This window comes from Odontesthes bonariensis, chromosome 22 (genome assembly GCF_027942865.1).
Source record: "Odontesthes bonariensis isolate fOdoBon6 chromosome 22, fOdoBon6.hap1, whole genome shotgun sequence".
Lineage (NCBI taxonomy): Eukaryota > Metazoa > Chordata > Actinopteri > Atheriniformes > Atherinopsidae > Odontesthes > Odontesthes bonariensis.
Window position 1 is genome coordinate 11,615,544 of NC_134527.1, and position 25,829 is coordinate 11,641,372.

Genomic DNA, 25,829 nt, shown 5'->3' on the forward strand with positions numbered 1-25,829 from the left:
GCTGTTGCCTTGGTATCGCTTGAAGCACGTATCCAATCAGAAAAGGAGTTTTAGATTTTAGTAATTGTTAAGGAGGTTTAGCATGTTTATCTGTTGACATTATGTTAAATATGTATCAGCTTTAACTAAACACTCTACTTTTTACCCTTTTTTTCATTAACAGTGCCAGTTGTATGCATATAACTTAAGTAACTGTTTGACAGCCAAGCCTGCTCAAATTAGAACCATTTTGATCAGTTACAGAATGACATAAGAAGCAATTTACACATTAATGTATTCTCAAGACTTTAAATTGTCTCTTGGAGTGAATGTGAGTGTGCATGGCTTTGTCTCGTTTGTCTGTGTGGCCCTGTGATGGACTGGCGACCTGTCCAGGGTGTACCCCGCCTCTCACCTATTGGCAGCTGGGATAGGCTCCAGCCCCCACACACCCTAAATTGCATTAAGTGGGTATAGAGAATGGATAGATGGATGTGTGGTGGTTAGCATTCTATCAAAGCAAACAGCACAACTCCATAAGTAATCTGACAAACTGACTTGATGTCATGCTCAGTTTTGTCATGGGGGGGAAAATCTAACATCATTGTTTAAAAAAAAAACAAGTAATCATCACTGTTGACCAATGCTAGTGACAACTTTAAGGCAATGTTTAACAGGTTGGGAATTTAAGACTACTTTAGTGCTGCTCAGTATATCTCAAGACTCTTTTCCTTTTGCAGTTTTCATTACAATCTCACACAACATTCATACAATGACATACATCAACACAATGAAACTTTCAAATCAAGCCTTTAATATTGACCATATATTACAGTTTTTTTTCCTTCACCTGTTTCCTTCAGTTAAATAGAATAGATGCTAAAGTCAAACCGTCGTATCACCACTAAAAGTAGTGACGCATACATAAACTAATTTACAAAAGGATGTAAAGGGTCATTTTCAGTTTAAACCATTTTTCTTTTTATGTTCACACTAGAGTCGATTTGAACTTTTTGAAAAACTGATAAATCCTTAAATTATTTTTTTGTTTAATTGATTGTTGTTACTAATATGCTTGGTTTCAACACATACATGCACAGTGAGACATAACACAAATGTTACAGCACTGTATTTTTTACTTTTTTTTTTTATTCTTAAAGAAGCTGGAAAACAATTCCACATCAGTACTATCAATAATACTGTACCCATAATGTAGACAAGACATTTTGCAATATAAGGAAATTATTAAACATGTAACTGCAAACACTTGCATCATCCAGACTCCAGAATTTTGATCCAAATTTATCACATCATGCACAGTTATAGCACACTTTCTCACCATTTTGTCAACATTATCTCCATTTCTGTTCTTTGATTTCATGCATGCTGCATCATCACTCACTCTTGTTCTATTTGTTCAGGTATTTGGCCACAGAGTGGTAGGCAATGAGAATCTCTGAATCATTTGGACAGGTGTAACGAAACTCATCTTGTTTGTAGGCATTATCCAGATAACGTGTCAGGCCTTTCAGCTCTTTGGGGATGTCAAAGTTTCTGTACTGCTTGCACACAACCTGAGGGAGGAAGGATTTTAAGAATGTCAGAGGAAAAGGGTTCAAAGGGTTCACATTTGTAACCAACAAATATAAAACCAAGAACAAAGGTTTTCTACACAAAGGACTTCTGAACTCCTTTCACCTTTACAATGTTGAGTTTGGGAAGCAAGTTGCAGTCTGCCAAGGTGAAGGAGTCACCATCCAGGTAGAGCCGTGAGGACTCATTGGCATTTGGGTTCTGTTCCAACTCATGAGGGAGAGGCGTCTCAAGGTTCATGTTCAGCTTCACCAGAGTTGATAGAAATTTCTTCTCTAGCACTGAGGGACAGAAAAGATGCAGCAGAATTTTGTTACCCTTATGGTGATGTGTCCCAACATATGGCAATATATATATATGTAGCAGAAGTGACTGCAAATCTCTGAAGTCTGACTCACTATCATTTAACCCAGGATTGGGATTCTTAATGTATGCTGAAAATTTCCGAAAGATGTCTTCTCCGGCTCCATTGGACTCTTTGTATCGACAGCACAGTTTTGGATATCTGCGTTGGTAAAATAAATGTTATTAAAGTTTTATGATGCTCAGGGTGTGGCTTCAGAGATCCCTATACTGTACTATGCAAACCCCTTATTTTTTATCTAACATATATATATATATATATATATACATTTGTTAGAAAAATATGATATGTGTAGACATAACACAACACTGGTTCATCCCTTGAGTTCATAGGTCAGTGAAAAGTAGTTTTTAAAAAAGCACAGTACATCCCTCGTAAGAACTGGCCTGAAAATGAATCAAAAACTTTGAAATAAAGGGTGGCACAAGACTTTTGCACAATACGTTGTTTGTATGTTTGAATGCAAATAGGATCAACTCCACACACGTGGGTGGGGCCAAGTTCTCCTCCAGGAATTCCTCAATCTTGTTCGTGTCCGTTTTCACTTCATCATTGTAGAGGAGGAAAGGTGGCTGAGAGCCTGGAGCCAAAGCCTTCAGCACATCTGGTGCCCTGCAACCAGAAAACAATCAACAAATCAGCAAAAATTTATATTATAACAGAATTGGTCAAATGACCAGCTTCCTACTTTCCAAATTACTAGGTTCACTAAACCTAGTAAACCTACACAATTTTAAAACACAGCACCCCTATTTAGAATCATTATTCTGACAAAATGTTTGGCTTTAATATAACAACATATTTTGAGAGAAATTTTACCGTCTAATCATAAAAGAGAAACCAAAAACTCCGGGAATATTATGACATGGTCTTTGTGGTATGTGGTATGTGGTATGTGGTACAAGCCATCCACTTGTACCACACACATAATATGTCTGAAGTGGTGACATTGTGTGATCTGATTATAAGGAATAGCCTAATACTGAGGAATTCCTCCTTTTAAAATAGTTCTGATCCATCGAGGCATGGAATCCACAAGACATAGGTAAGACTTAGCACCCTGAGCAGTTTGCAGCTGCAGCCCCATATGTAAAAAAAAAACATATGCTATGTGCCAGCATCAGCTTTTGCAATTTGAACTACAGTTGCATGTCTGTGGATTGGACAACACCATGAACGTTTACTCGCTGTGCACATTGATAAGCCTTGGTCGGCCATGATCTGGCTTTCTTTGCTTGGAGCATTTTGATGAGTCTTTACCACTGCACACAAGAGCTGGAGTTGTGGAGATGCAATCACCCAGCAATCTAGCCATCATAATTTGGCCTACAAAAAACATTAAGACAGTATGATGGTATGGTCTTGCAAGACTTCCAATGAAACCGTGTCACTGTGATAGAGGAGAGAAGCAACTGGACAAATTCTAAAGTGTGTGGGAATTTACCATCTGCTCTGATTCAACCAAATACAGCAAAGCTAATATGGGGCAACGCTTCAACTTGCAAGCAGACTATGAACCAAAGGATACTGCAAAAGCAATCCAGGTTTGTTTCAGGGTAAAGAGGTGAAAATTTCTGCAATGGCCGAGTCAGTCACCTGATCTTAACGAGATCAAGCTCTGTCTCACTCATTGGAGACAAAACTGAAAGCAGGAAGATCTGTAAACAAACAACAAGTGAAGACAGCTGCAGTGAAGAAGTGGTATGTAGTCCCAAAGGAAGAGACACATTCTTTCTTCCTGACTCCACGTTTTCCTGCAAATGATTCTTTACAAGTATCAAGAATGAACGTTTTAATCATGATCATTTTGATCATATACACACAAGAATCTGAATTTTTGGTCGGTTATCCTGACATACATGAAAAATCCTGCTTTGAGTGTAATACACACAATTCCAAGAACAATGGTCAGGAAGACAAACATATTGAACAAGCTGGGCAAAAACAAGTAAACACGTTGTTCAAATGAGGAAGAGGTACTGAAGTGAAAAAAAAAAAAAAAGATTACTACAACAATATAATTTCCCTTTGAGATAAAAAAAGTTTTTTTTCCAATTTTATTTTTATTACCACCAACCCAAACATCCCCTTCCTATTTCTATTGTTCTTCTCTTGGCCACTCTTATGTCTGCCTTCAAACAGAATGGAGCATTCACAAAGACAGGGACAAATTATTCTGCGGTAACATACTCCATAAGAAAAAGTCATATGCTGTTTAATTATTTCTAAAATATATATACATTAAAAAAACAAACAATAAATGGGCATGAATAGTCTTTTAAGAACATGCAGTAACATTTATTTGGGCACAAGGGGGCAGTCTAAATGGATTGATTGATGGATTGGTCCTTATAAATGTCATCAGGTTAGATTTATGACTTTTTTTTTTTTTTTTTTACTGTTTTGAGACTGTCTAAAAGGAAATATGTAACTAACTGTTAAAAAACAGTTCTCACCTCTTCATGTCCACAGTGGTGAGAGTAAAGTTGACCCCCTTCAACCAAAGAATCATGAAGAGCCTCTGACAGAAAGGACAGTTCCCCACACTTTCAGCATCAACGCTCGCCTGACAGACAGAGGAAATACTTTGTAGTGCTTGCACGTGGAAAGGATAAACACTAAAACAGTGATTTTCTGAAAATACACACAGTGGTTCTGGAGTAAGCTTAGTAGTTTGTCTGAACTAACTGTGAATACTCACACAGGTATTTTTGTTTGCTCTGCTCTGACAGGTTAAGCCAGTGGTGAATTTCAAATGGAGGATAGGGACTGTTTTACACCCTCTTTAAACAAGACATCATCTCAAATGGCATTTGATATTTCTGCTATATTTCTGCCATTACTGCCTCAATGTATTTCACAACAGCCCAACTCCAGACTATTGAAAATAACCTGTAGGCAACAGGTAGAAACACTAAACAATTTGCAGAACCGAAGAACTATAGATTTACTTTTGTGTGACTTGAATAACTTCAAGCTTTCCAAACAACAGTAAGGTTTGGAGTTACATTTTTAAAAAAAGGATCACATAATGATAACAGCAGTTATACATGATCATTTATAATTTCCCTTTTTAGATAATGATTGTTACAGTTCTTACCTTAACGAAGAGCTCAATCTTTGGGGCCTCAGCCATTTCTCTCTCCCTGTCTCTCTCTCTCTGTCTGTGTCGTAATGGCTAGTTATCTCTGCTGGGATCACACAATAGTTGGTTGCTGTTGATTGCAAAGACAAGGCAAAACTGCAATGTGAAGATGTTTTGATCCTTCTTTCACTCACACATACACATACTTTTATGGTTTTGGTGAAACTGGTAGTACTCACAATGATTATCACAGTCCACACCAAATCATAGAACCCCACCTTAACCTGATTCTATTCCTCTGCTTCTCCTCCTCTTTCTCTGCACCTATCTCTGTTTTGTCCGGCTTACACCACACCTCCAGAGACTGAGGTGGCAGCCTACACCCCCTCTGGCCTTACCAGTCAGACCAGCAAATCTGGATCTCTTTCTCTCTGCCTTCCAGCACATTCTCTGCAAGAAATCTGGGGCTTTCAGTCTGCCAGTTTTGGTTTTTGTCTGCCCTGATTTGCTCGCTGTCTCTCCTTCTCCACCAAAATAATTAAGTTAGTGGAGTGTAAGTAAGAAGAGGCTGGAAAGTATTTTCAGTAATATCAGACAAGATCTATATTACATTAGCTGTTGAGGATGCTTATATTTACAATGTACGACGTAATAACATCATTGCACATTCAAGGTTTGTTGATTAACTTAAAGTTGTAAATTATGTGCAGTATGAATTACACCAATCAGCCACATCATTAAAACCACTGACTGGTCATTTGACATGGCATTCAATTGGATGTCACGCTTTTAAGGGTGCCCACAGTAACAGCCCCCCCTGATGACAGCAGCCTCCCCCAGCAGGGATACCCTGAAACAACAACTTTGGAAAGTGACCTGTACTGTGTTGCAAACACATTTTCAAACTTTTCACTTTCTGATCAATTTTGACATTATTTTGTCAGGAATATCTACTCGGCACGCTCATACTCGTGCTGATCATCTCAATTTCCAAAAAGGTGGAAAACTTTGGGAAGTATGAATTCAGTTTGCTTTTTTATAGTAAAAATATATATAAAAAAATTTAAAAGCCTTCAAAACTGAAATGTGACCAAACATTTTCTCCCAGGATGTTAAATAAAAAAGTTGAAAATCTAATTAATTGGGAGTATTATAACAAGGAAAACACTTGACACTTTTATCTCACCTAAAATGACACACCTCCTTCTGTCACATCTCTTTGACTTGTCAGTTGTGCTTTTGTTTTGGCTCTCTAGCCCATTTCCTGTTTTCTTCTGGGTTTGATGTGTTGATACCGTGTTTGGACTACATGCCTTTTGGCAGTTGCTGATCGGCATTCATGACTGGCACGAAATGTACTTCATGTAGCTGGTGTTTACATGGGATGGTGTTTCGTATGATTAGAGCAAGGAGTAAGAAACAGCTAGATGACATAAATTAATACAAGGCTGCATGGTGAGAGGAGTGACATGAAATCTCAAACCAGGCAGACCACAGGAGATGTGTCAGGATAGTCACACAGGACACGGGACAGTGTCATCAGGCGAGAAAGAAGCATAAATTAAATCAAGAGGGTGTGGTTGTGTTTGTCACTCATCTATGACTTTGTGCTCTGGAATCCAAAAGTTTAAATCAAGCCTGTCTAGAGGAAATGGTGCTGTTGTGTTTTAGATATTACAAAGATGTGTGCTGCCTTTGATTAGCTATAATATCCATGTGTCCTTCAAAGCAAAGTTTACTGTTTTCATTACTAGTTAATGCTGGTTAAAGATAAGTGGAAAAGTCCCCCTTAAAGTCACAGGAAACCCTTAATTTTCTTTGAGCGTGGTGGTCTGAAAGAAATTGTATATTCAGTATCTATAACCTTAGTATGGAAATGTACCTTTATTTGTGCAGTTTTAAATGAGATTGTATTTTTTTTCGAAGAATAACTTTTTTTTCTTTGTGTGTGACACAGATGCCTAACTAACATTCACACTGGAATTATGGGGGTAAGTGTCATGGAAATTCAATTCTTCAGAGGAGATGAAACAATATCAGACAAGAAATCCAGCACTTTTAATTTTGGTCGAACATAAGGGAGAGTTTTCCAACCCCATCAAGGGTCGAAGGAGAAATTATAAGTGCAAAGGGGTCATAATGCCCTGGGATAAAGCCTTGGTTACCAAGGCGAGAACAACATGACCCAGAGCTTCTGATACAGTAACTATCAGAAGGGTTTAGAAGTGAGCAAAGTGTCTTCTTGACCTAAAAGACATAAACTGTCTCTAAATCCCTATTTTCACCCGATTTTCTGGTTCAGCTGGAAGTCTCTTCCTATTGAAAGGGAGTTCACCTCTCCACTGTCACTGCCTCCCCATGTGTGCTCAGAATAAGGGATTCAAGGTAAACACAAGGAACTTGTGCTTAAAAAAAAAAAAACTCAGTGAATAATTCCATAGAATCCCTATATAGACCAGTGAGCAGTGCTGACCAACATGTCATTAGGGTCATCAGGTGGGAATTAAATCGAATATAACAGTTGATATGATCCGTCTTTGCATCCTTAGCTCGACAACCTTTTTTCTGAACTAGCATTATAATGATACAACTAAAAAGTTACATATCAGACACATATGTAGGACTTCTGATACATTACCAGATAAAAATGATGCAATGGAATCCAAACATGCAGTCGCAAGCTGATCCATTCCTGAGTCATTCCTTCTGCAGTTCCTTAGCTAGGAAATTATTTTTGAATTGGCTCTGTGTGTATGAATTGGACTAATTTTGAATTTAATTTATTAGATTTGATTGGATTGGATTCTGATTACAATGAGTTGGAATCTATTTGGCTTGAATTGGACTGTATTATTTAGGTGCCTTGAGATGACAATTGTTGTGATTTGGCGCAATATAAATAAAACTGAATTGAATTGAAGTCACGCGAACAAATACCAAGCATGCCCATAAATGTTGCCATTATCCTAACTTGGTCTGTGAATGAGAGACCCAGGATTTTTTATGGGAACTGACATGTACAGACCACCAGCATTGTGTATCACAGGAAACACAGCAAATGCATAAATAATGTTGGCACTTCTCTTTTTAAGAGATTTTTGTGTTGATACTTCCTGGACAAACTGGTGAAAAAGACTGGTTCTGTTGTAGGGAGAAGGCTGGACCCTCTCAGTGCTGTGGTGGAGCAATGGATGAGGAGGAAATTGTATTCTGTTTTGGAGAACAATAAGCATCCTCTCCACAGCATCCTGGCAGGACAGAGGAGCAGTTGCAGTGAGAGGCTCATCTCTCTGCACTGCAGGACTGAGAGGTTCAGAAGGTCCTTTGTTCCATTTCTATTCTATTCTAAATCCCTAGCGAATGACAAATCCACAAAACAATCTCACTTTTTCAACTTGGCCAGAAATTGTCTGCGCGGGGAACCTATCCCAGCTGCCATTGGCCTAGAGTAAAACTTTCACTCCGATATTTTTCCCATTCATCTTTGTTTTTATTCACGCACATCTTGCAGGTTAATACATGAATGATATGACCCGCTCCTATTGTTTCCATTGATCATCCGCATTTGCCCAACCAGCAGCACAGTTTCCAGTGCTTCCTCCTGGAAACTTTGACCAAAGTTCAACAGGCCTTGGGTTGTTAAGCTGCTGTGGCTGGTGACATCAGGACGTGCAACACCTGTGAATATAAAACTGAAAAAGGAAAGCTCACATGTATTTGTCTGATAATATAACTGGCTTTACTTCCATATGCGAAGATTTACCAAACACAATCTCAAGAGGCCTGCACCTGTTTTTTTATGCTGAAACACAGGCATATGTAAAAAATCACAAGTGACAGAGCTTTCACCAAGAAATGGTTTATGTTTATCATAACATTTTGTCTACTCTATCTATCAGCATTAGAGAGCCCTTGGAAACAGGATAAGATAGATGTGGCAAGTGTCACCAGCTTAACTGTATGTGCAGATTGTTACACAGTACTTCATAAGTGTGAATGGATTGGTAAGTTTTAACAGTGAGACCCAGAGGAAAAGAAAAGGTAGACAAATTTTGTCTGTCATCAGGTTAAAATTAGAAAATCCCTCCATATTACTAATCAATCATCCCTAAATAAACATCCACTGTGTAGCAGCAGAAGATCAACAGATGGGATTTATTGAAATATTGAATGAACTGATCAGAATCTGAGAGAGAAATCCTGCAAGTCAGGTATCCCTGATAATAACTGATCATAGTTAAAGGTAGAGCTCCTTCATCTGGCCATTTTTCTCCTTTAACTCAAAGCAGTTTTGAAGGTTTTAACCAAACTTTCCAAGGACTCAATTGTCTGAGTGTCAACATAAATCAGGTCTACGGATATGCTGTTAAAATAAGTGTGCTTCTGTTTCCCCTGAGAGCAGTACTTCTTGTTTTCCCTGTAACGTTCACCAAAAGATTTTGCAGTCCAACCTGAAAATGTTTACCACAGGATACTAACCTCAGTGTCCAGGATTCAACACCGCGCTCAATGAATCAACAAGCTTCTGATTGAGAACAACAACTTTTTTTCTCTCTTATTTTGATAATAGTAAGTGTAATAACACAATCAAGTCAAGTATTTCAATGGCATTATTCAGCTCATCCCGTTCCACATTTAGCATCTCCAAAATACGACTTGGGATGAGCATATAAACCATTTAAATGATGACAAGGAAGGTACATTACCTTTGCATCTTAGCCTCTTAATCTAACCAATCTTTACTTGGATTTGAATTAGATACACATCACATAGAGACAAACAACCATCCACACTCACTCCTAGGGTCAATACAGAGTAACATGCATGTTTTTGGACAGAAGCTGGGGAGGAAGCAGGAGTACCCAGAGAGAACCCACACATACATGGGGCGAGCATGCAAACTCCATACAGAAAGGCTTGATCCTGGCAGAGGTATATTTACCATTGTTTTACAACACATTTCCTTTTAGGTTAAACTTTCAACTGAAATTAGCTGTGAAAAACAATCCATATTATCAATCAATTCCAGCTGCTCAACAATGTAGATGTCTGTAGATGTCTGTTTTTTCTTTTTATTATGTATTGTACATTTCAGTGGCAGACAGATCTAATCTCTTGCTGTACAAAGCACAAACACTGTGGTAAATCAAGCTGAACATGGTTTGTAATTGTTCTGTTGAAACAACCACAGGCTTCCCATAAAAAAAGATGTTTCCTTGGAAGTAGCTTATGTCTCTCGAGAATTCCAATAAACTACTCTGCATCATCTGAACCCTCATACATATGTAAGTCATTCATACTGTGGACGCACACCATACAAACATTGGCTTTTGCACCTTTCAACTGCCAGGGTGTTTTTTCCTAACCTTTGAAACATCTTTTGTTTTGTTTTTTTTCACAAAAGGAACTGAAACTTGGACTCATGTGACCACAGAACACATGATGAGATGAGCTCTTACCCAGACAACTTGGTGGTGTTTCTTGGTAAGGTTGATGTATAGCTTCCTCCTTGCATACAGTTATACCGTCTTAAGTTCAGATTTCCAGTTGCTGGAATGTTCATGTGACTCATCCTTGCTTGGAAAGAGGGAGCCTTCCATGGATCTTCCTTTTATATCCAATCCTGACACCCTCACCTGTCACCAATTAATCTGCTAATTGCATATTCTTTCAGAACATTTTAACACGGTTTCTTTCTTTCTTTTCTTCACTCTCTTCTTTTTGTGAGCGCTGCTGGCATCAAATTCCAGATTTGTTTAAATTTTATAAATACAACAAAGTTGGTCAGCACAGACACCAAAAATCTTTTTTTTTTTTGTACATATTGTGTGTTAAATAAACAAATTCAAATTAACTCACTCAGATTTGAGTTTTTGTGGCATTCATCCGATAACCTTGTATTTGACTTCTGGGGACTCAATTCCAAATTCTCCTGTTTTGTTCAGTTCAGTTTTAATTATACAGCACCTGGGCAAAACAATAATCTGAACCCAACTGATATTTTGTTGTGGTGCTTCTGTGTGATTCATGGATTGTCCAGAGTGAACACCATGTTCAAGCATAAAGTGGTTAATAATTGTACTTGGTGCCAGGCCAACTCACACTAAAAAGAAGAAGATCAGAGAGAGATCACATCAGAGAGATGTCAACTGATCACCACCTGGTGGTGAGTTTAATCTGGTGACAGGGAAGACCTTGTAAACCCAAATAAGTAGTGAGGATTAACTGGGAACGTCTGATGCAGGCTTTTCTCTGGGAGTACTTCAACAGACGTCTTCAGGTTTTTTTCACACATACTGGGGGAGGTAGGGGATATGGAATTAGAACTTACCAATAGTAATAATAAAGAAACTTCTGAGTCTTACTATTAGTTTCTATCTTCCTCTTTACTTCTTCTCATAGCATTGGGTCTCCTCGTTTCATCTGCCACAAAGGGTTTTTGTTTGTTTGTTTTAGCTCTATTCCTTAATGGCGAAAGTACATTGCTGTCTTGTTGCTGGTGCATTTAGTAGTACCATAAAGCAAATCACTACTTTAGAGATAAAGCTTTAAACTACCAACTGTATGTTGCCGCTTTACTGATCATGACTCGTTCTTGTGTGATGCCCATTGTGAAACTCTCATCTCTTCTTTACAAAATGTTTTAACTTCCTCTTTCCCTATGAGCACACACAGCAACTGTGTATGCTCAGATAATCTTGCATTAAGAGTCACATTTACATAAAGGAAGGCTTCAGAGAGGTTGGGGACTCACAAGGAGGCTGCATGTAATGAGATGACGAGTATATCCATTAATCGGCAAGAGAGCCACACCTTAGTTTCCTTACAAGACTTGGGGTTTTTAAACACATGACGCTTGCCAGCATGTGTCCCTCAGCACAACCAAAAATGGTGATATGCTGACTGAGAACCAAGCAGCCAAGTCATCTAAGAATCAGGTTAGTAAAGGAAGCTTGAGTTTCTGCGTCTTTCTGGTCGATGAGTTTGACTTCTGAGCCCTCTTATCTATTTCTCTGCAAGGTTATGGGCAAAAATATATTTAAAAACTGTTAGTTTGCACATAGCTCCTTTGATAGAATAAAATGGGCAAGATGCAAAGTTAATATGTAGTGAAAGCTGTGCCCATTGCACCTTTCACCATATCCTCTCTTGATTTGATCGATGTTTCAACTGCAGAGGCTAATTTGAGGGAATGTTTGCAAGAATACTTCAATCTCTAATGCCGTGTGCATGTTTTTGTCTTTTGGGTGTTATCAGATATGATTCCTTCTCACTTTCAGTCAACATCAAACTCTTTTTCTTCTCTTTTTTTGCTGTAAGTAATCACCAAAAAGAAGAAAGTTAAACATTTCTTTCTTCTTTTGTAAATGTTCTTTGTTATCAGAAAAGTGCATCTCATATGTTTTTTATGCACGTTTTGGCATTACTCATGGGATTATAATTGTTATGTTTTGCTCTACCAAGTGTTGCTCTATCTTTAGCTGCTTTGTTCTGCTTAGTGTCATTGCCAGGTTGTCCATTAGGTTTAATAGGTAAATTATTTGTGTGGCTTCAGCAAATATTTTGTCATGGCACCTTGTTTTCACCGTCTTTTTTTTTTTTTTTTTTTTCAACTAAAGCAACCAAACATTTGCTTTTCCCCTGACCTCAGTTGCTCTGTTAAAATAGTTTTCTTCATATCCTGTGTTAGAGGCTCCTTATTTGTCCTGCTTAAGTTGCTCGTATTTTTAACTTCTCGAATGCAAAGTGAAATCCTATCGTTTTAAGCCTTGTATGGATTGAAGAATCCTGTTTTTCATCATCTCTGTGATGTCAAATTTCAGAACATCTCTGTGAGTTTTAATTTTATATTTGAACAATAAATGTATTTTTTATTTTGGCTGTAGTTGAACCCCCATCACCTGACACTAAGATTGTGTCAGATACACAACTTGTCTCATCTTATCTTTCTGACCTTAGCCATTTCAGGGACATGGCACGAAATTGTAAATTGTTTAACTGCTCAGTGAGAGGCATAACTCAACTGATTGTGAAGTGAAACGTAATCTTGAATTACTGAGGTTTTCTTTTTCCCAAAAAAAGACAAAACAACTTCTTATTTTCTGTTTTAACAACACACAGGAACACCATGTACCTGTAGGCTGAAACCACCAAACCCAGGCAACCATCATCCTTCTGCAATGTTCAGTGTCAGCACACAACTGCAGATAAAGACGGGGAGACAGATTACAAATACACAGCAGCTGTGCTAATCTCAGACCTGGAGCTGCTTTCTGAGTCACTTCCTCACACCTCCCACCTATAGCTGAGCATACACCACACCTATCTACCATGCTTGGCTGTAGAAAAAGCAGTTCTCCTTTTCTGTTTATGCTCACTTTTTTTGTCCAAATTGATGAAAGTAGGCTTACACATGAGCAAATTAGTCAGTGGTGGTGAGTACCCATCAGAATGGGAATTTATCTTCATGTGTACTCTTTATTGTATCAAATATTTCATTACTCTGAGAATGTTTTGTTGTTGAAAAGAAATCTATATAGTTATCAAATACTTTTGAAATTGTAGCTAAAACTTCATAAGCTTTACTTTCAGCTTCCAATGGAATCGTTTCCATTTTCATTAGTTTCTGCTGCTGTTCAGGTACAGACCGGTGTAATTTCTACACAGAAATGCATTGCCTCCAAAAGTAGTGATTTTTTTTTTTTTTTTTTTTTTTTTTTTTAATCCACGAGGAGTTCTTATGAAATTGAAACTTTTATTTTACTTCTTGTAGCAAGGAAATCACTGAAACTGTCTGCTGAAAGGTCACACATAGTGTTTCGGTCCCCTCTAGTAAACCTTGAGGAGGTTTAAGTCCAACAAAGGTTGCCTTGTGTAAAATGAAATATTTTCCTTGAATGCATACGTCTAAGATCTCTTTTTATTAAGTATCTATATTTTTGTGACTCCAACTCTCATTTTATCACTCCACATGTGACAGAATGTTCAATGTTGAAAAATAAATATTTATATTATATCCTGTTCAAAGTCTATGGACTCTAACTTTAAATTCTACACTTTGACTGACATTTCATCTTTCATTCTTTTTTTTGACAGGGGTTTAAAACACTAACAAGATGGGATTAAGATCCATGAAGAGGTACATCTTCTTCTTCACGCTATGCATTTTATTGCTGTGTTTACTCAATGGATGGCAAAGAGGAATCAAATACTCCACTTACAACCACCAGTACACCGGTAAAAACTTTACCATCCTGCTGTGGCACTGGCCCTTTGGTCGGTCATACAGTCTAAAGGGTGATATATGCTGGGATCTTTATCGAGTCCCACACTGTAAACTGGTGGACCGGCGCTCCTTTTACCCTTCAGCAGATGTAGTGGTGTTCCACAACAGAGAGCTGATACAGGGCAACCAGACATTGTCCGTTGACTTACCACGACCAAGGGGCCAGAGATGGGCTTGGATGTCCCTGGAGTCCCCTGCTCACAATGGAAACCTGAAGCAGTTTGCAAATATTTTCAACATGACCATATCCTACAGAAGGGATGCTGATATCACTATACCATATGGAGAGCTGTTACCTAAGGAAGATAAAGGACCTGCGATGGAAGAAAGCCCTGTGAATAAGAGCTCTCTGGTCTGTTGGGTGGTCAGTAACTACATGAGCCATCACAAAAGAAGCCAAGTGTACAAAGAGCTCAGTGCAATAGTTCCTGTTAAAGTTTATGGTCAGTGGACCAAGACACCTCTCTCCTCTGCAGACCTCTTGTCTACTATTTCTCACTGCTACTTTTATTTGGCTTTTGAGAACTCAGTGGCCAAAGATTATATCACAGAGAAGCTTTGGTACAACGCCTACCAAGGCGGGGCTGTGCCTGTCGTCCTAGGTCCGCCAAGAAGTGATTACGAAGCAGTGGCTCCAAATCATTCTTTCATCCATGTTGATGAGTTTACATCAGTAAAAGAAATGGGAACATACCTGCATCAGCTTGCAGAGGATAAAAAGCGATATACTGAGTATTTCACCTGGAAACAGAAGTGGAGAGTGAAACTTTACAAAGACTGGAGAGAAAGATTGTGTAAAATCTGCTCACAGTACAGCAGCTTACCTCATCATAAAGTTTATTCAAACCTACAGGCTTGGGTCAGTGCTGAGAATGTCTGACCTCAATGTTGATGACTTAATTGTCAAATTGCAAATATTATCACATCTTTGACACATTTGCTGCTATCATGACACTCTGATATGTAAAGCACTGTCCAAGTTAGCATTTTACCAAGTCATACTAATAATCACATCAAAATAAAGATTCTAAAAAATGAAGGACAATACTCATTTCCACCCCTAAATACTTGAAGTAGCATATTCCTCTCCCAATCATATATTTATAAAAAGTAACAAGCCACCAGCTCTGTAGGTTCAGAGCAAATGACCCTGAAGAAGTTAAAAGAAATGGTCAGAACATAAAGTGGTCATTACGTGCATCAGCACACGTCACCTCAGGGCTATGGTGAAGGACCAACAATTCTTGTTTTATCTGCAACGGATGAAAGCACAGCCTGTACAGTACAGAGGAGACACAGATGAACAGATGCATCATGATATCTGTATAGTTTTCTTATAGTCTTAGGGAAGCCTATAAGACAATATGAGCCATATATATATATTTTTTTTCTTTGTAAAAAACCTCTTTGAAGACGTCTTTCATAACCATTACACACAACCCACAGCTGCCATTATTTATAACAGCATAAATGACTGTTAATATAAGTATATTGTGAAAATTGTCAAAGGGAATATAAATCTGAAAAAAAAAATCACTATCATACTGATTCGGATCATATGAAGGAAGCTCAGTTTTGTTTTACAGTAAATTATGTGGCCACATTTTCCGTTCCCACCACATTTCAGGATCGCGTTCTTGAAAAATGTGTTCACACATGGTCTAAGAAATGCACGGGGCGCACACATTTTCACCACACTTTCTTCCTGTATGAATACCAGTTTGTGGGACGGAATAAGCATACACAGGCTTCTTGTATGTACGCATCGCTAATGCATCTGGCTGATCGATCCCTCAAAGTTTAGGATAACCTTGAACTATTTGGGGAAATATTGGTGGAAGTTGAATGCAAAGATCAGTGTCGGTGTGTTTGCATAATAAATCTGCCATCATAAGATAACTTGATTTAGTATATAAATATAAAATGTGGAAGGTCTTTATTCTGTCACAAAAAAAGAAAATCCATCTTCTTAGCTCTAAAACTGAAGGCAACCGCGTTTTGTAACTTATGAACAGAAGCATGTATGTTGATGCTCTCCTCATTTTATTGCAGTACATCCATTACAGCATGCATAGTGATCGTTTAGTATTTATTCAGGTCAAGGCTTTTATAATATTTTTACACTACTTTAAGAACCCAAGATGAGTCTTCAATTATTATTATCTTATGAAATGCTTTCTTTATGCCTGTCATCTTGACCTTAACACAAGTTCTGCAGTTGTTCTGTAAAAGCAAGTTCTGTATTTGATTTCATCTATATGCTGTTATACTGTATAACCTTTGTTCTGTCAATGGTGACTTAAATTAAAAAGAAGGGTTAGACTTGATATATACTGTCTGTCTTGTTATTGTGAATACCATAAGCTGATTGTGATGTAAACTAGGTTCAACAAGAGTTAAATATCTTTAGGTATTCAACAGCAGTGTCGTTTAACTTCCCCTGTCGTGCTCCATTTTTTTCTCTACATGTTGCAAGCTGCGCCGGTCTCACAGCAGCCTCATTATAAAAACTATAAACACACAACAGCGTAATTTACTTGTGGAAAGATGCAGATGATTAAAATGAACATAATTAATTAGATTGCATGTACAAACATGGAATAAAAAAAAAAAGAAAAGAAATGGCAATTTGACTTAATGCAGACAAGTTTTAGTGTTTCCATATATCTCATTGTTGTCAACCCTGCATCAAAGCACATTCTGTTTACAATCTCACTAGTGCCACATTTATAGCCCATAACTGTAGATAAAAATTTTGATTGCACTCTGACAGCATATACTCAAGACAACAACATAAACTTAAAACCTAAGGTTTGGCTTACAATCAACACCCAGATAACTACAACAAGGAAAGGAAACCTGGTTATTGTAGTACAATAATTCACTTACACTAAAGATGCTAGGAACATATCACCACAGTATTTTGAAATGGTAGAGTTTGTCTCCATCGCTGTATAAAAAAGACTCCTGTAAAAATGAATTTAAAAAAACTACTGAAAATGTTAAACTTGTCCTGCGACCCGACTGACAGATTAAGCGGGTATAGAAAATGGATGGATGGATGTTAAACTTGCTAATACATTGAAAGAAAATGCATATAGTATATATTGTAAATTATTTATTATAATTATTTGTAAATATATTGCATATTGTATTGTAAACATAGAACAAACTAAACACATTACGGGTAGATGTATCTAATTTATTCTCATTTATTTCTCATGTGTTTCATTTGTAATGTGGCAATTCTATCAGACTTGTGAAAACCTGATGTGTGAGTGACTTTGACATTGAATGCGGTTGACACTGCACTTCACCTCTGAAACTTATTTCACTTCTGAACTATTGTGAAAGGTCCTTTTTTTTGGAACCACAGTAAAGTAGCTTACATGCTGCATTTGATCAAGTGTAATATTTGCCAGACGTCTCCTTTCTCTCTTTGGTTGCAGAATCAAACAAGTACCACCTGCCAAGAATAAGTTGAGTCAGTGAAGATGGAAACCAATTACACAATTCCTACATGGGAAAATAACTTAATTACTCTCTCCAGGGCCGGAGATGTGTGCGATCTCCTCTGTGATGGGTTTGGGAAATTTGATAAAGTAGTGCTGCAGTAGCAGAGCACACCACTGCCTCCAGACTGTTTCTCTGCTTCTTTTTTCAGGTGTCAACAACTTGCTTAATTGTGTATATCTGAGGCAGTTGAAGCGTTCCATTTTAGGTTCATGTGTGTTGAAAACAGCCTTATCTGTAAGGCTCAGTGTGTCACTATGGACTAACTACACTGTATTTTTTGCTCCATTTGGTGTATATAATGAGTCACGCTTGGAAGCTGTGTTTGAATTGCCAACTCGTTCACTCACACACACACACTCACCTACATTACAAATCATTTCAGCTTGTCAGGCAGAAAAAAGAGGCTACCACTTCATGGCTGAGATGCCTCAGGAATATAATTTGCTAACCAGGCATTTTACACAGTTCACAATAATCACAATAATGGGCTGTGATTGTTAGCGTCAGTAAGAGCTAGCTAGCCTTAGAACACTGTCACTGACCCTAGGGCACAATGCATGATGGTCTATTTCTACCATCCTTGTATACAGCTTTTGTACTCCACTTTTGATGTGAATAGTGTATGATATAGAGAATGAAAAGTTTCAGTTGACATTTTGAACAGCACTACAAAATGGCCAACTCATAACTATAGCTGGGTTTCTGTACAACGTCATGTGCAACTATGGGGCAGAAAGCATTACTCAACACAGTTTTTTGGGCAGAGTTGAGCTCCTTGACCGATAAGAAGCTGGTAGATTTTAGCAATCGCCTCAAAAGATTGTTGGAAATAGTTAAAAAAATTAAGGGGATCACAGCTTGTTTCCAAGAGCAGAAGAAGATTGTGGGTCCAGTCCAGTAAAAGATTGGATTAAGGTCCCTCATGTCCCAAAGTCAGGAAATTCTTTACAGTGTTCAACTTGTCTATAGATGTTAAACTGATCCCATGTCCTAAGACACCTCTTTGCTCCCTCTCATCTCATTTTCAGTTGTTTTTCACCTGTCTTAAATAGCTCCCTGTTTTTGAAAGCAATGAAAAATGAATACATTGCCATTCTAATACTTTAACTTGCATGAGACCTAGTATGATTAAGCATTCCCTTGTTCCTCTTAAGAGTGGATCATCCTTTCAATACGTGCTTCATCTTATCAGGGTCGCGGGGGAGCTGGAGTATATTCCAGCTGCCATCCAGTGAGAAGCAGGGTATATTCCTGACAGGTAACTAGTCTATCACAGGGCCACCACAAATATAAACACCCAAGAAACAACCAAACTCACTTCTAGGATAGATTTAGAACCACCACTTGATGCATGTTTTAACCACGACACCACCATGCAGCCCTAGTTCATGTATAGCTGACTTACTTCAGTAGTAAAACCAGCTATTTGGTAGCACAGCAGAGTCAGTCAGTGGGTCTGCATGATGAGATTAATTTGTTCATAGCTATTGTGGGGTTATGCTCCTTATTTGAGCAAGGGTAATTATCCTTGGATATATGGCGGTGAATTAATCGAATCATTAGCACAAAGTATGTCATACCCCGGTACGATAGGTGGCGCTGTACCCGTTTCAACTATTGCTAATAGAGCCTCTTCCAGTTGACCGCTTCACCACCAACAACAACAACAAACTCAGGCATTTGAGAAAGATGGCGAACGAAGAGCAAGGTGAAGCTATGTCCCTCTACACTTCGTTTGTGATGAGCTGCTTATTGCACAAACACGATGCACAACGGCGCATTCTCCATCGCGTTGTTTGTTTCTTTCCGACGGCGGCGACAACAGTAATATCGTCTCCTTTGACTTCCGGTTCACGATCCCGGGAAAAAATCTCGAGCATGCGCAGAACACAAAGTCTAATTCACCACGTGCTTCACCGTCTACAAGCACGTTTAGTGTGACTTTCAACCGAGTTATCTTGGGGTTTTAATCCGATCGCGAGTAACCCCATCCGATTCAATTTCTTGTCAGATTAAGGTGTCTACATGAACTAAATAACTCAGTCTTATTGTAATTTAGCCCTTAATCCGATTTTTACAGTGCCATGTAACCCCACTGAGTATTGCAGAGTGAAGAAGACAGACTCGGCAGTGTCATCTGCTGGTGGATGTAGATGTGTCAGGGCTTGATTTGCATTTTCCTACATCCTATTCACTGAATGAGGGGGAAAGGGTATTCAGTCATAGCCACGTCTTTTTGAAGCCTTTGTCATGTCAAAAACTTAAAAATGTATAACACAAACTACATTAAAAGTTGGACAAAGATTAACCTTATCGGTGGACAAATACCAAATATTGGATCATGATTGTAATTATTTTTCATGTAACACACACTTTTACAAAGAGTTGGTTGGATTTATGTTTTCATATATGCTCTATTAATATTGAAAAAAGGGGTAAAAAAAAAGACCTCGTGCACCTTGAATGCCTGTAATTTTTTAATATAAGCATCTACAAGATTGTAAAGTGCACTTAAAATCTGGAAGGCAGTAGAAAACACTTAGTCATATTCATAGTAAGGGGTGCTTTTAAACAGAAAATAGGACATATTTGTCTGTTTTTAGGAATCAGCCTTCAAGATTTTCCCTCAAAATTAATAAAGTTAAATTTAATCTTGTTTTGTTTCACTGTTCATAAAAACATATTGTGCTGTGTGACTGTGAGAAACTGAGACAGGAAACTCTTTGAAATATAAACAAACAAACTAGCTGACCACAAAAGCTCGAGCTCCAATGAATGCTCTGCTAAAATGAATTTTCTGTGCATTTAGAGTTGATGGGTTACATCTTTATTGCTTTTCCTTTCTGCACTACCACAACTTGTGTATGGCTTGAATCGCTCATATATCCAGCTGTATTTATTGTGATTACTGATTGCGTAGCTGGTTCCCACAATATTGGACATGGCCTTCCATATCAATAAAGTGACAAAATGTGGCAGTAGCTGAGTGTAAATGAAGACACCTTTAGTTATTTCACCCTAATCTGGCTAAAGATAGAGCCTGCCATACTTTTATGAGAGATAGCATTGTTAGCACAGTAAGGTTTGTCAGTACAGAATGGGTTTTTCTGGGCAGGCGTTTCCAGTGCACCTCATATACGATGCACTCTACTTATTACGTACATAGACTTTCTTATATAAACCACTGTAATTGGATGCTTATTTTCTTTGTCTAACCCAGCACACTAAAGGACTTCTCCACTGCTGTTCTAGTAAGACTATAAACTTTCATTGGTAGAACTTAAAACTGATTTAAACTGAGAAACGGAAGTAAACCGAAATTGTAATGCTGTTGAATTTTTAGATAGTTATTTGTGCCTTTTCTGCTATTTTTGTTGTAAAAATGCCATAACGTAACACTTTACAATACTGCTCACAAAACATGTAAAGAATCAAGAGCAACCTGACAGTTAATACCCCTTCAGGAGTAGCCTACTGTCAAGGTAATTCAAGTTTGAGAACTAAATGGTAGGTCATTTTTATTTAAAGCGGCAAATCAGCTACTTGCTAATCAGTATTATGCATCACTTTGCTCAATGAATGAATAAATGACGGTGAAGTGAAGACAAAGTACTGCCACCACAATATTCAATAGATGATACAGTAATAGCATCTTGTTGTTGCATCTGAATTTTGTTGAATAAAAATAACACAGTTAAATATGTCACTTGTTGTTGGTCAACTGAGAATGTACTGACCTAACTTTTTTGTATGTCCTGATATGTGAAAACTTAGAATTGAAAGAGGGTGTTCTTAGATTAAATGAACACTTAGATGTTAGATGTTAAAGGGGACATATTATGGAAATATTACTACTTTTTTTTTAGCTTGAGGATCTATATTTGCATGTCGGAGTTCACCACCAACTCGAAAACATTTAAAAAAAAAAAACAATCCTGGCATTTTGTTTGGGGCCCCATAGAAATTAAAATATATCATCATTGAGCTATTCAGATTTGCTGAAAGAACTGCAACACTCTACAAGTTTATCCAGCTTTTACACACTTTATTTAAATTGAATCAACATTAAAGCTCATGGGTTTTACAGTTCACTCAACTAAAGAAATAAATGTGCTAATAAAGCCCTACCAGCACTTTGTTTGACCTTTTATATCCCAACAAGGAAATATGACTTCTACTTGGCGTTCTTTAATTTCATACAATTTAGAAATCCCAGTTGACCATTTGCCAATGAATGGACTAAATATTACCCATCCATCCATTTTCTATACCCGCTGAATCCGTCGGTCGGGTCGCAGGGGGGTTGGAGCCTATCCCAGCAGTCATCGGGCGAGAGGCGGGGTACACCCTGGACAGGTCGCCAGTCCATCACAGGGCCACACAGAGACAAACGGGACAAACAACCACACACACGCTCACACTCACTCCAAAGGACAATTTTAGACACCAACTATTACCCATATAAACAGAATTTCTTTATGTTGGTCACTAAAAGCTGAAATAAAACGCAGGTCAGTGGAGCGACAGTGAAGTCTACGTGAAGTTTATGGAGCTGCTATGTGACAGAGGAATTATGATGGGAGTTCTCAGTGGTGTTATATGACCAGCAGCCGTGTTAACAGTTTGTGTTTCAACACGACAAGACTGTATCTAAAAGAGACAACGATAGATATTTTTCAGTTTCATTTGTGGTTTGGGCTTTCACATTGTTTACTTGAAGCTTTCTCATACAAGGTTTATTAAGCACTGCAGATCTCAAAAGAGGCAGACCCTGGGGAAGAGATAGCCAGAGAGGAGTCAAGTGGGTCTCACAGCACCCTAAAATAAGCTGGTGGATATGATATTTAGCTGTACTATCTCTGGGAGTAATTTTGACACTATTTGTTACGCTGTGACTTGGGACCTTGGGAAACTGTGTCTGCTTGTGACAAAAGGCAAACACATATTTTGTCCAACATTTGATCAGCAGTTAGGTTGGAGATTTATTATTTTTTTAAGCCAACACTTTCTTGCTGTCATGTGGTTGATTTTGTCATGAGCTGTGATTACATATTACTGTTCTTTGTTTAAATTATGTAGAAAGGAGGAACCTCAGTCATTTTCATTCTGGGAGCCTCAAGCTTAGTTGGAGCACATGATGGTGAGTCTGAAAACAATGTTTATGAAACTCTGGAGAATTACAGAATGCATGAGACTTTTATTTATTCAAAGTCTATCTTTCTCTTAGTAATAACAATTTAAGATTGTTTGCATAAGATAAAATTATAATATCATCACATTTGTATCTTCATATTTTTCTACTTTGTTGTTTTACATTAATTTCCCATTTCTGTTTAGTCAGCTACAACCATAAAAACTAGCTTACTTATTTATCAGTTCGGCAACTTTAGTATCTGGATAAGTTAAGATCCTTGATTTATTAGTACCAATTCTAGAAATGCTGAGAAGTTTGCTAGAATGTCACATGCATCCAATACTTTTAAAACTTCCTGAATCTTTTCAAAATGTAACATAGATGTTGAAATTTTGTAATTTTGCATTGAGAAATTTATTTATCTCTCAACCTCATTCTGAGCACATTTTTAGCTGCAAAATTAGTAAAAAATATCGCTATGTAACGCCAAGACTCTCAAAAATGGCAATATGTGACACAGCTAGAGTGGAAATTGGTTGTTATCAATTCATGATAACATTAAATCTGACTCTTTGACTGTTGTGTTTTTCTTGATTCTCTTTTTGCGGCAGGAAAGTGACACCAAAAATGCTGCATTCAGTTCCAGGAAGAGGTACCTCTTGATCTGCATTCTCTTTCTTTTGCTGATGTACATTTACCATGGATGGCAAAGAGGAATCCAATATTCAACCTTCAGTGACTTGAGCAGTAGCCACCAGAACACCGTTAAAAACTTTACCATCCTGCTGTGGCACTGGCCCTTCGGTCAGTCATACAGTCTAAAGGGTGATATATGCTGGGATCTTTATCGAGTCCCACACTGTAAACTGGTGGACCAGCGCTCCTTTTACCCTTCAGCTGATGTAGTGGTGTTCCACAACAGAGAGCTGATACAGGGCAGCCAGACATTGCCCGTTGACTTACCACGACCAAGGGGCCAGAGATGGGCTTGGATGTCCCTGGAGTCCCCTGCTCACAATGGAAACCTGAAGCAGTTTGCAAATATTTTCAACATGACCATATCCTACAGAAGGGATGCTGATATCACTATACCATATGGAGAGCTGTTACCTAAGGAAGATAAAGGACCTGCGATGGAAGAAAGCCCTGTGAATAAGAGCTCTCTGGTCTGTTGGGTGGTCAGTAACTACATGAGCCATCACAAAAGAAGCCAAGTGTACAAAGAGCTCAGTGCAATAGTTCCTGTTAAAGTTTATGGTCAGTGGACCAAGACACCTCTCTCCTCTGCAGACCTCTTGTCTACTATTTCTCACTGCTACTTTTATTTGGCTTTTGAGAACTCAATGGCCAAAGATTATATCACAGAGAAGCTTTGGTACAACGCCTACCAAGGCGGGGCTGTGCCTGTCGTCCTAGGTCCGCCAAGAAGTGACTACGAAGCAGTGGCTCCAAATCATTCTTTCATCCATGTTGATGAGTTTACATCAGTAAAAGAAATGGGAACATACCTGCATCAGCTTGCAGAGGATGAAAAGTGATATACTGAGTATTTCACCTGGAAACAGAAGTGGAGAGTGAAACTTCGCAATGACTGGAGAGAAAGATTGTGTAAAATCTGCTCACAGCAGAGCACATTACCTCAGCATAAAGTTTATTCAAACCTACAGGCTTGGGTCAGTGCTGAGAACGTCTGACCTCAAGAAATTGATCTGCTCACAGCAGAGCACATTACCTCAACATAAGATTTATTCAGATTTAGAGGCCTGGGATATGATCAATTACACAAAATCTTAAATTATGTTTGTTGGTGGTTCTGCTCCCATGTTCAAAAAGTTATTTGCCCTTTTTATGACATTTGCTCACAACCTTGCCAAATATTCCACATGTATGTTCCTTCCACATTATTTATTCTTCAAGTATTTTTCACATGGTTGCCATTTCAAAACAATGCATATTTAGTGGTAATTGAAAAACGTCAGGGTACGATTTTTTAGCAGATCATTCTGAAGTACTCATTGCCTAGTTTTTCACTGAGAGTGTCTCCCATTTAATTATTTAGTAAGTAATCATCATCTGCTTTATAAACCTGGATTTAAGAGTTAGAAGGAAAATCCAAATGAATATATAATTAACTGTTATCATTTTGGTTGAATGAACCCACTTGACTCCAAATCAATATTAAATAATCTAAAACTATATTTGTATTGTTGCTGTAAGCTTTGTCAGCGAACCCACCCAACATTAGCTTGCATGTCAATTCAAATTCAAGCCCTGAAGAGGAACTGGTTTATATACCAGTTCTGAGATATATCTAGCTACTAACTCAAGTTTGTCAACTCTAACGTAGAGACCACAAGTTTGACACAAGTGAGCTTAAGAACTTACAATGTAGTGGTGTGAAAAGACGTGGCAAGGCCCAGAGACAGACTGACAGCTCAGCCAGCAGCATCTTTTCCTGTGTGATTACAGGCAAACACGTGTCTGTTGCTCCGAAACTTTACCACTTGAATTGTTTAGGAGACCAATCCTTGGATTTAACACTGTAGGTAAAAAAGGCAGCTATGTAATATGGTTGTATTATAAGCAAATAACTGTTTTGCTGCAAAACCTTCTTGAGGAATATGCCTCAAACTGGTTTAAGACAGTTTGAGCAGTGCCTAATTTTGTCTTTCATGAATGTATAAATTGATACCCAATTATAATTTAACTGATATAAAGTACTTGACTAAAGTACTTGAGTTCTTTTGCTCGATACTGAATGTGCACACACACCAATTGTTAGTGGTTAGACTGTTCTCCTAAGTTCCATTTGTTCTTGGAAACTGTGTGCTTGTGTTTTGTGGGTTTTCTTTTTTTATACTATGGAGTGACT

The 25,829-nt window shown here is 38.1% G+C and overlaps 2 protein-coding genes and 1 pseudogene across 4 annotated transcripts; 2 read left to right on the forward strand and 1 right to left on the reverse strand.

Annotated features, from left to right (window-relative positions):
- Positions 1 to 773: 773 nt before the first annotated feature.
- On the reverse strand, positions 774 to 5,367 carry clic3 (chloride intracellular channel 3). 3 transcript variants are annotated; one of them, XM_075455938.1, is made up of 7 exons: positions 5,261 to 5,367; positions 5,037 to 5,151; positions 4,393 to 4,502; positions 2,423 to 2,548; positions 1,971 to 2,077; positions 1,678 to 1,853; positions 774 to 1,553 (listed from the first exon to the last, which is right to left on the reverse strand). In XM_075455938.1, the coding sequence occupies exons 2-7, from the start codon at positions 5,070 to 5,072 to the stop codon at positions 1,389 to 1,391; spliced, it is 720 nt and encodes a 239-aa protein (XP_075312053.1). In that variant the 5' UTR covers positions 5,073 to 5,151; positions 5,261 to 5,367; the 3' UTR covers positions 774 to 1,388. The 3 variants fall into 3 exon arrangements, with proteins under 3 accessions (XP_075312053.1, XP_075312055.1, XP_075312054.1); XM_075455940.1 differs by having other exon boundaries at positions 5,037 to 5,124; positions 5,261 to 5,363; XM_075455939.1 differs by having other exon boundaries at positions 5,037 to 5,127; positions 5,261 to 5,356.
- Positions 5,368 to 11,773: 6,406 nt separating this feature from the next.
- Positions 11,774 to 16,634, forward strand: LOC142372525 (alpha-(1,3)-fucosyltransferase 7-like). Its single transcript, XM_075455458.1, has 2 exons — positions 11,774 to 11,959; positions 14,118 to 16,634. Exon 2 carries the CDS (start codon positions 14,138 to 14,140, stop codon positions 15,185 to 15,187), a length of 1,050 nt encoding a protein of 349 aa, XP_075311573.1. The 5' UTR covers positions 11,774 to 11,959; positions 14,118 to 14,137; the 3' UTR covers positions 15,188 to 16,634.
- A 6,323-nt stretch (positions 16,635 to 22,957) lies between these two features.
- LOC142373329 (alpha-(1,3)-fucosyltransferase 7-like) lies at positions 22,958 to 24,689 on the forward strand (annotated as a pseudogene).
- Positions 24,690 to 25,829: the final 1,140 nt, after the last annotated feature.

Excerpts from the sequence above, each read along its gene's own strand:
- clic3 (XM_075455938.1), bottom strand. The coding sequence starts at position 5,072 with ATGGCTGAGGCCCCAAAGATTGAGCTCTTCGTTAAG. Across the intron at positions 2,549-4,392 it reads ACCACTGTGGACATGAAGAG|GGCACCAGATGTGCTGAAGG; the intron begins GTGAGAACTGTT and ends TTCTGGTTGCAG. Across the intron at positions 1,554-1,677 it reads CCAAACTCAACATTGTAAAG|GTTGTGTGCAAGCAGTACAG; the intron begins GTGAAAGGAGTT and ends TTCCTCCCTCAG.
- LOC142372525 (XM_075455458.1), top strand. The coding sequence starts at position 14,138 with ATGGGATTAAGATCCATGAAGAGGTACATCTTCTTCTTCACGCTATGC.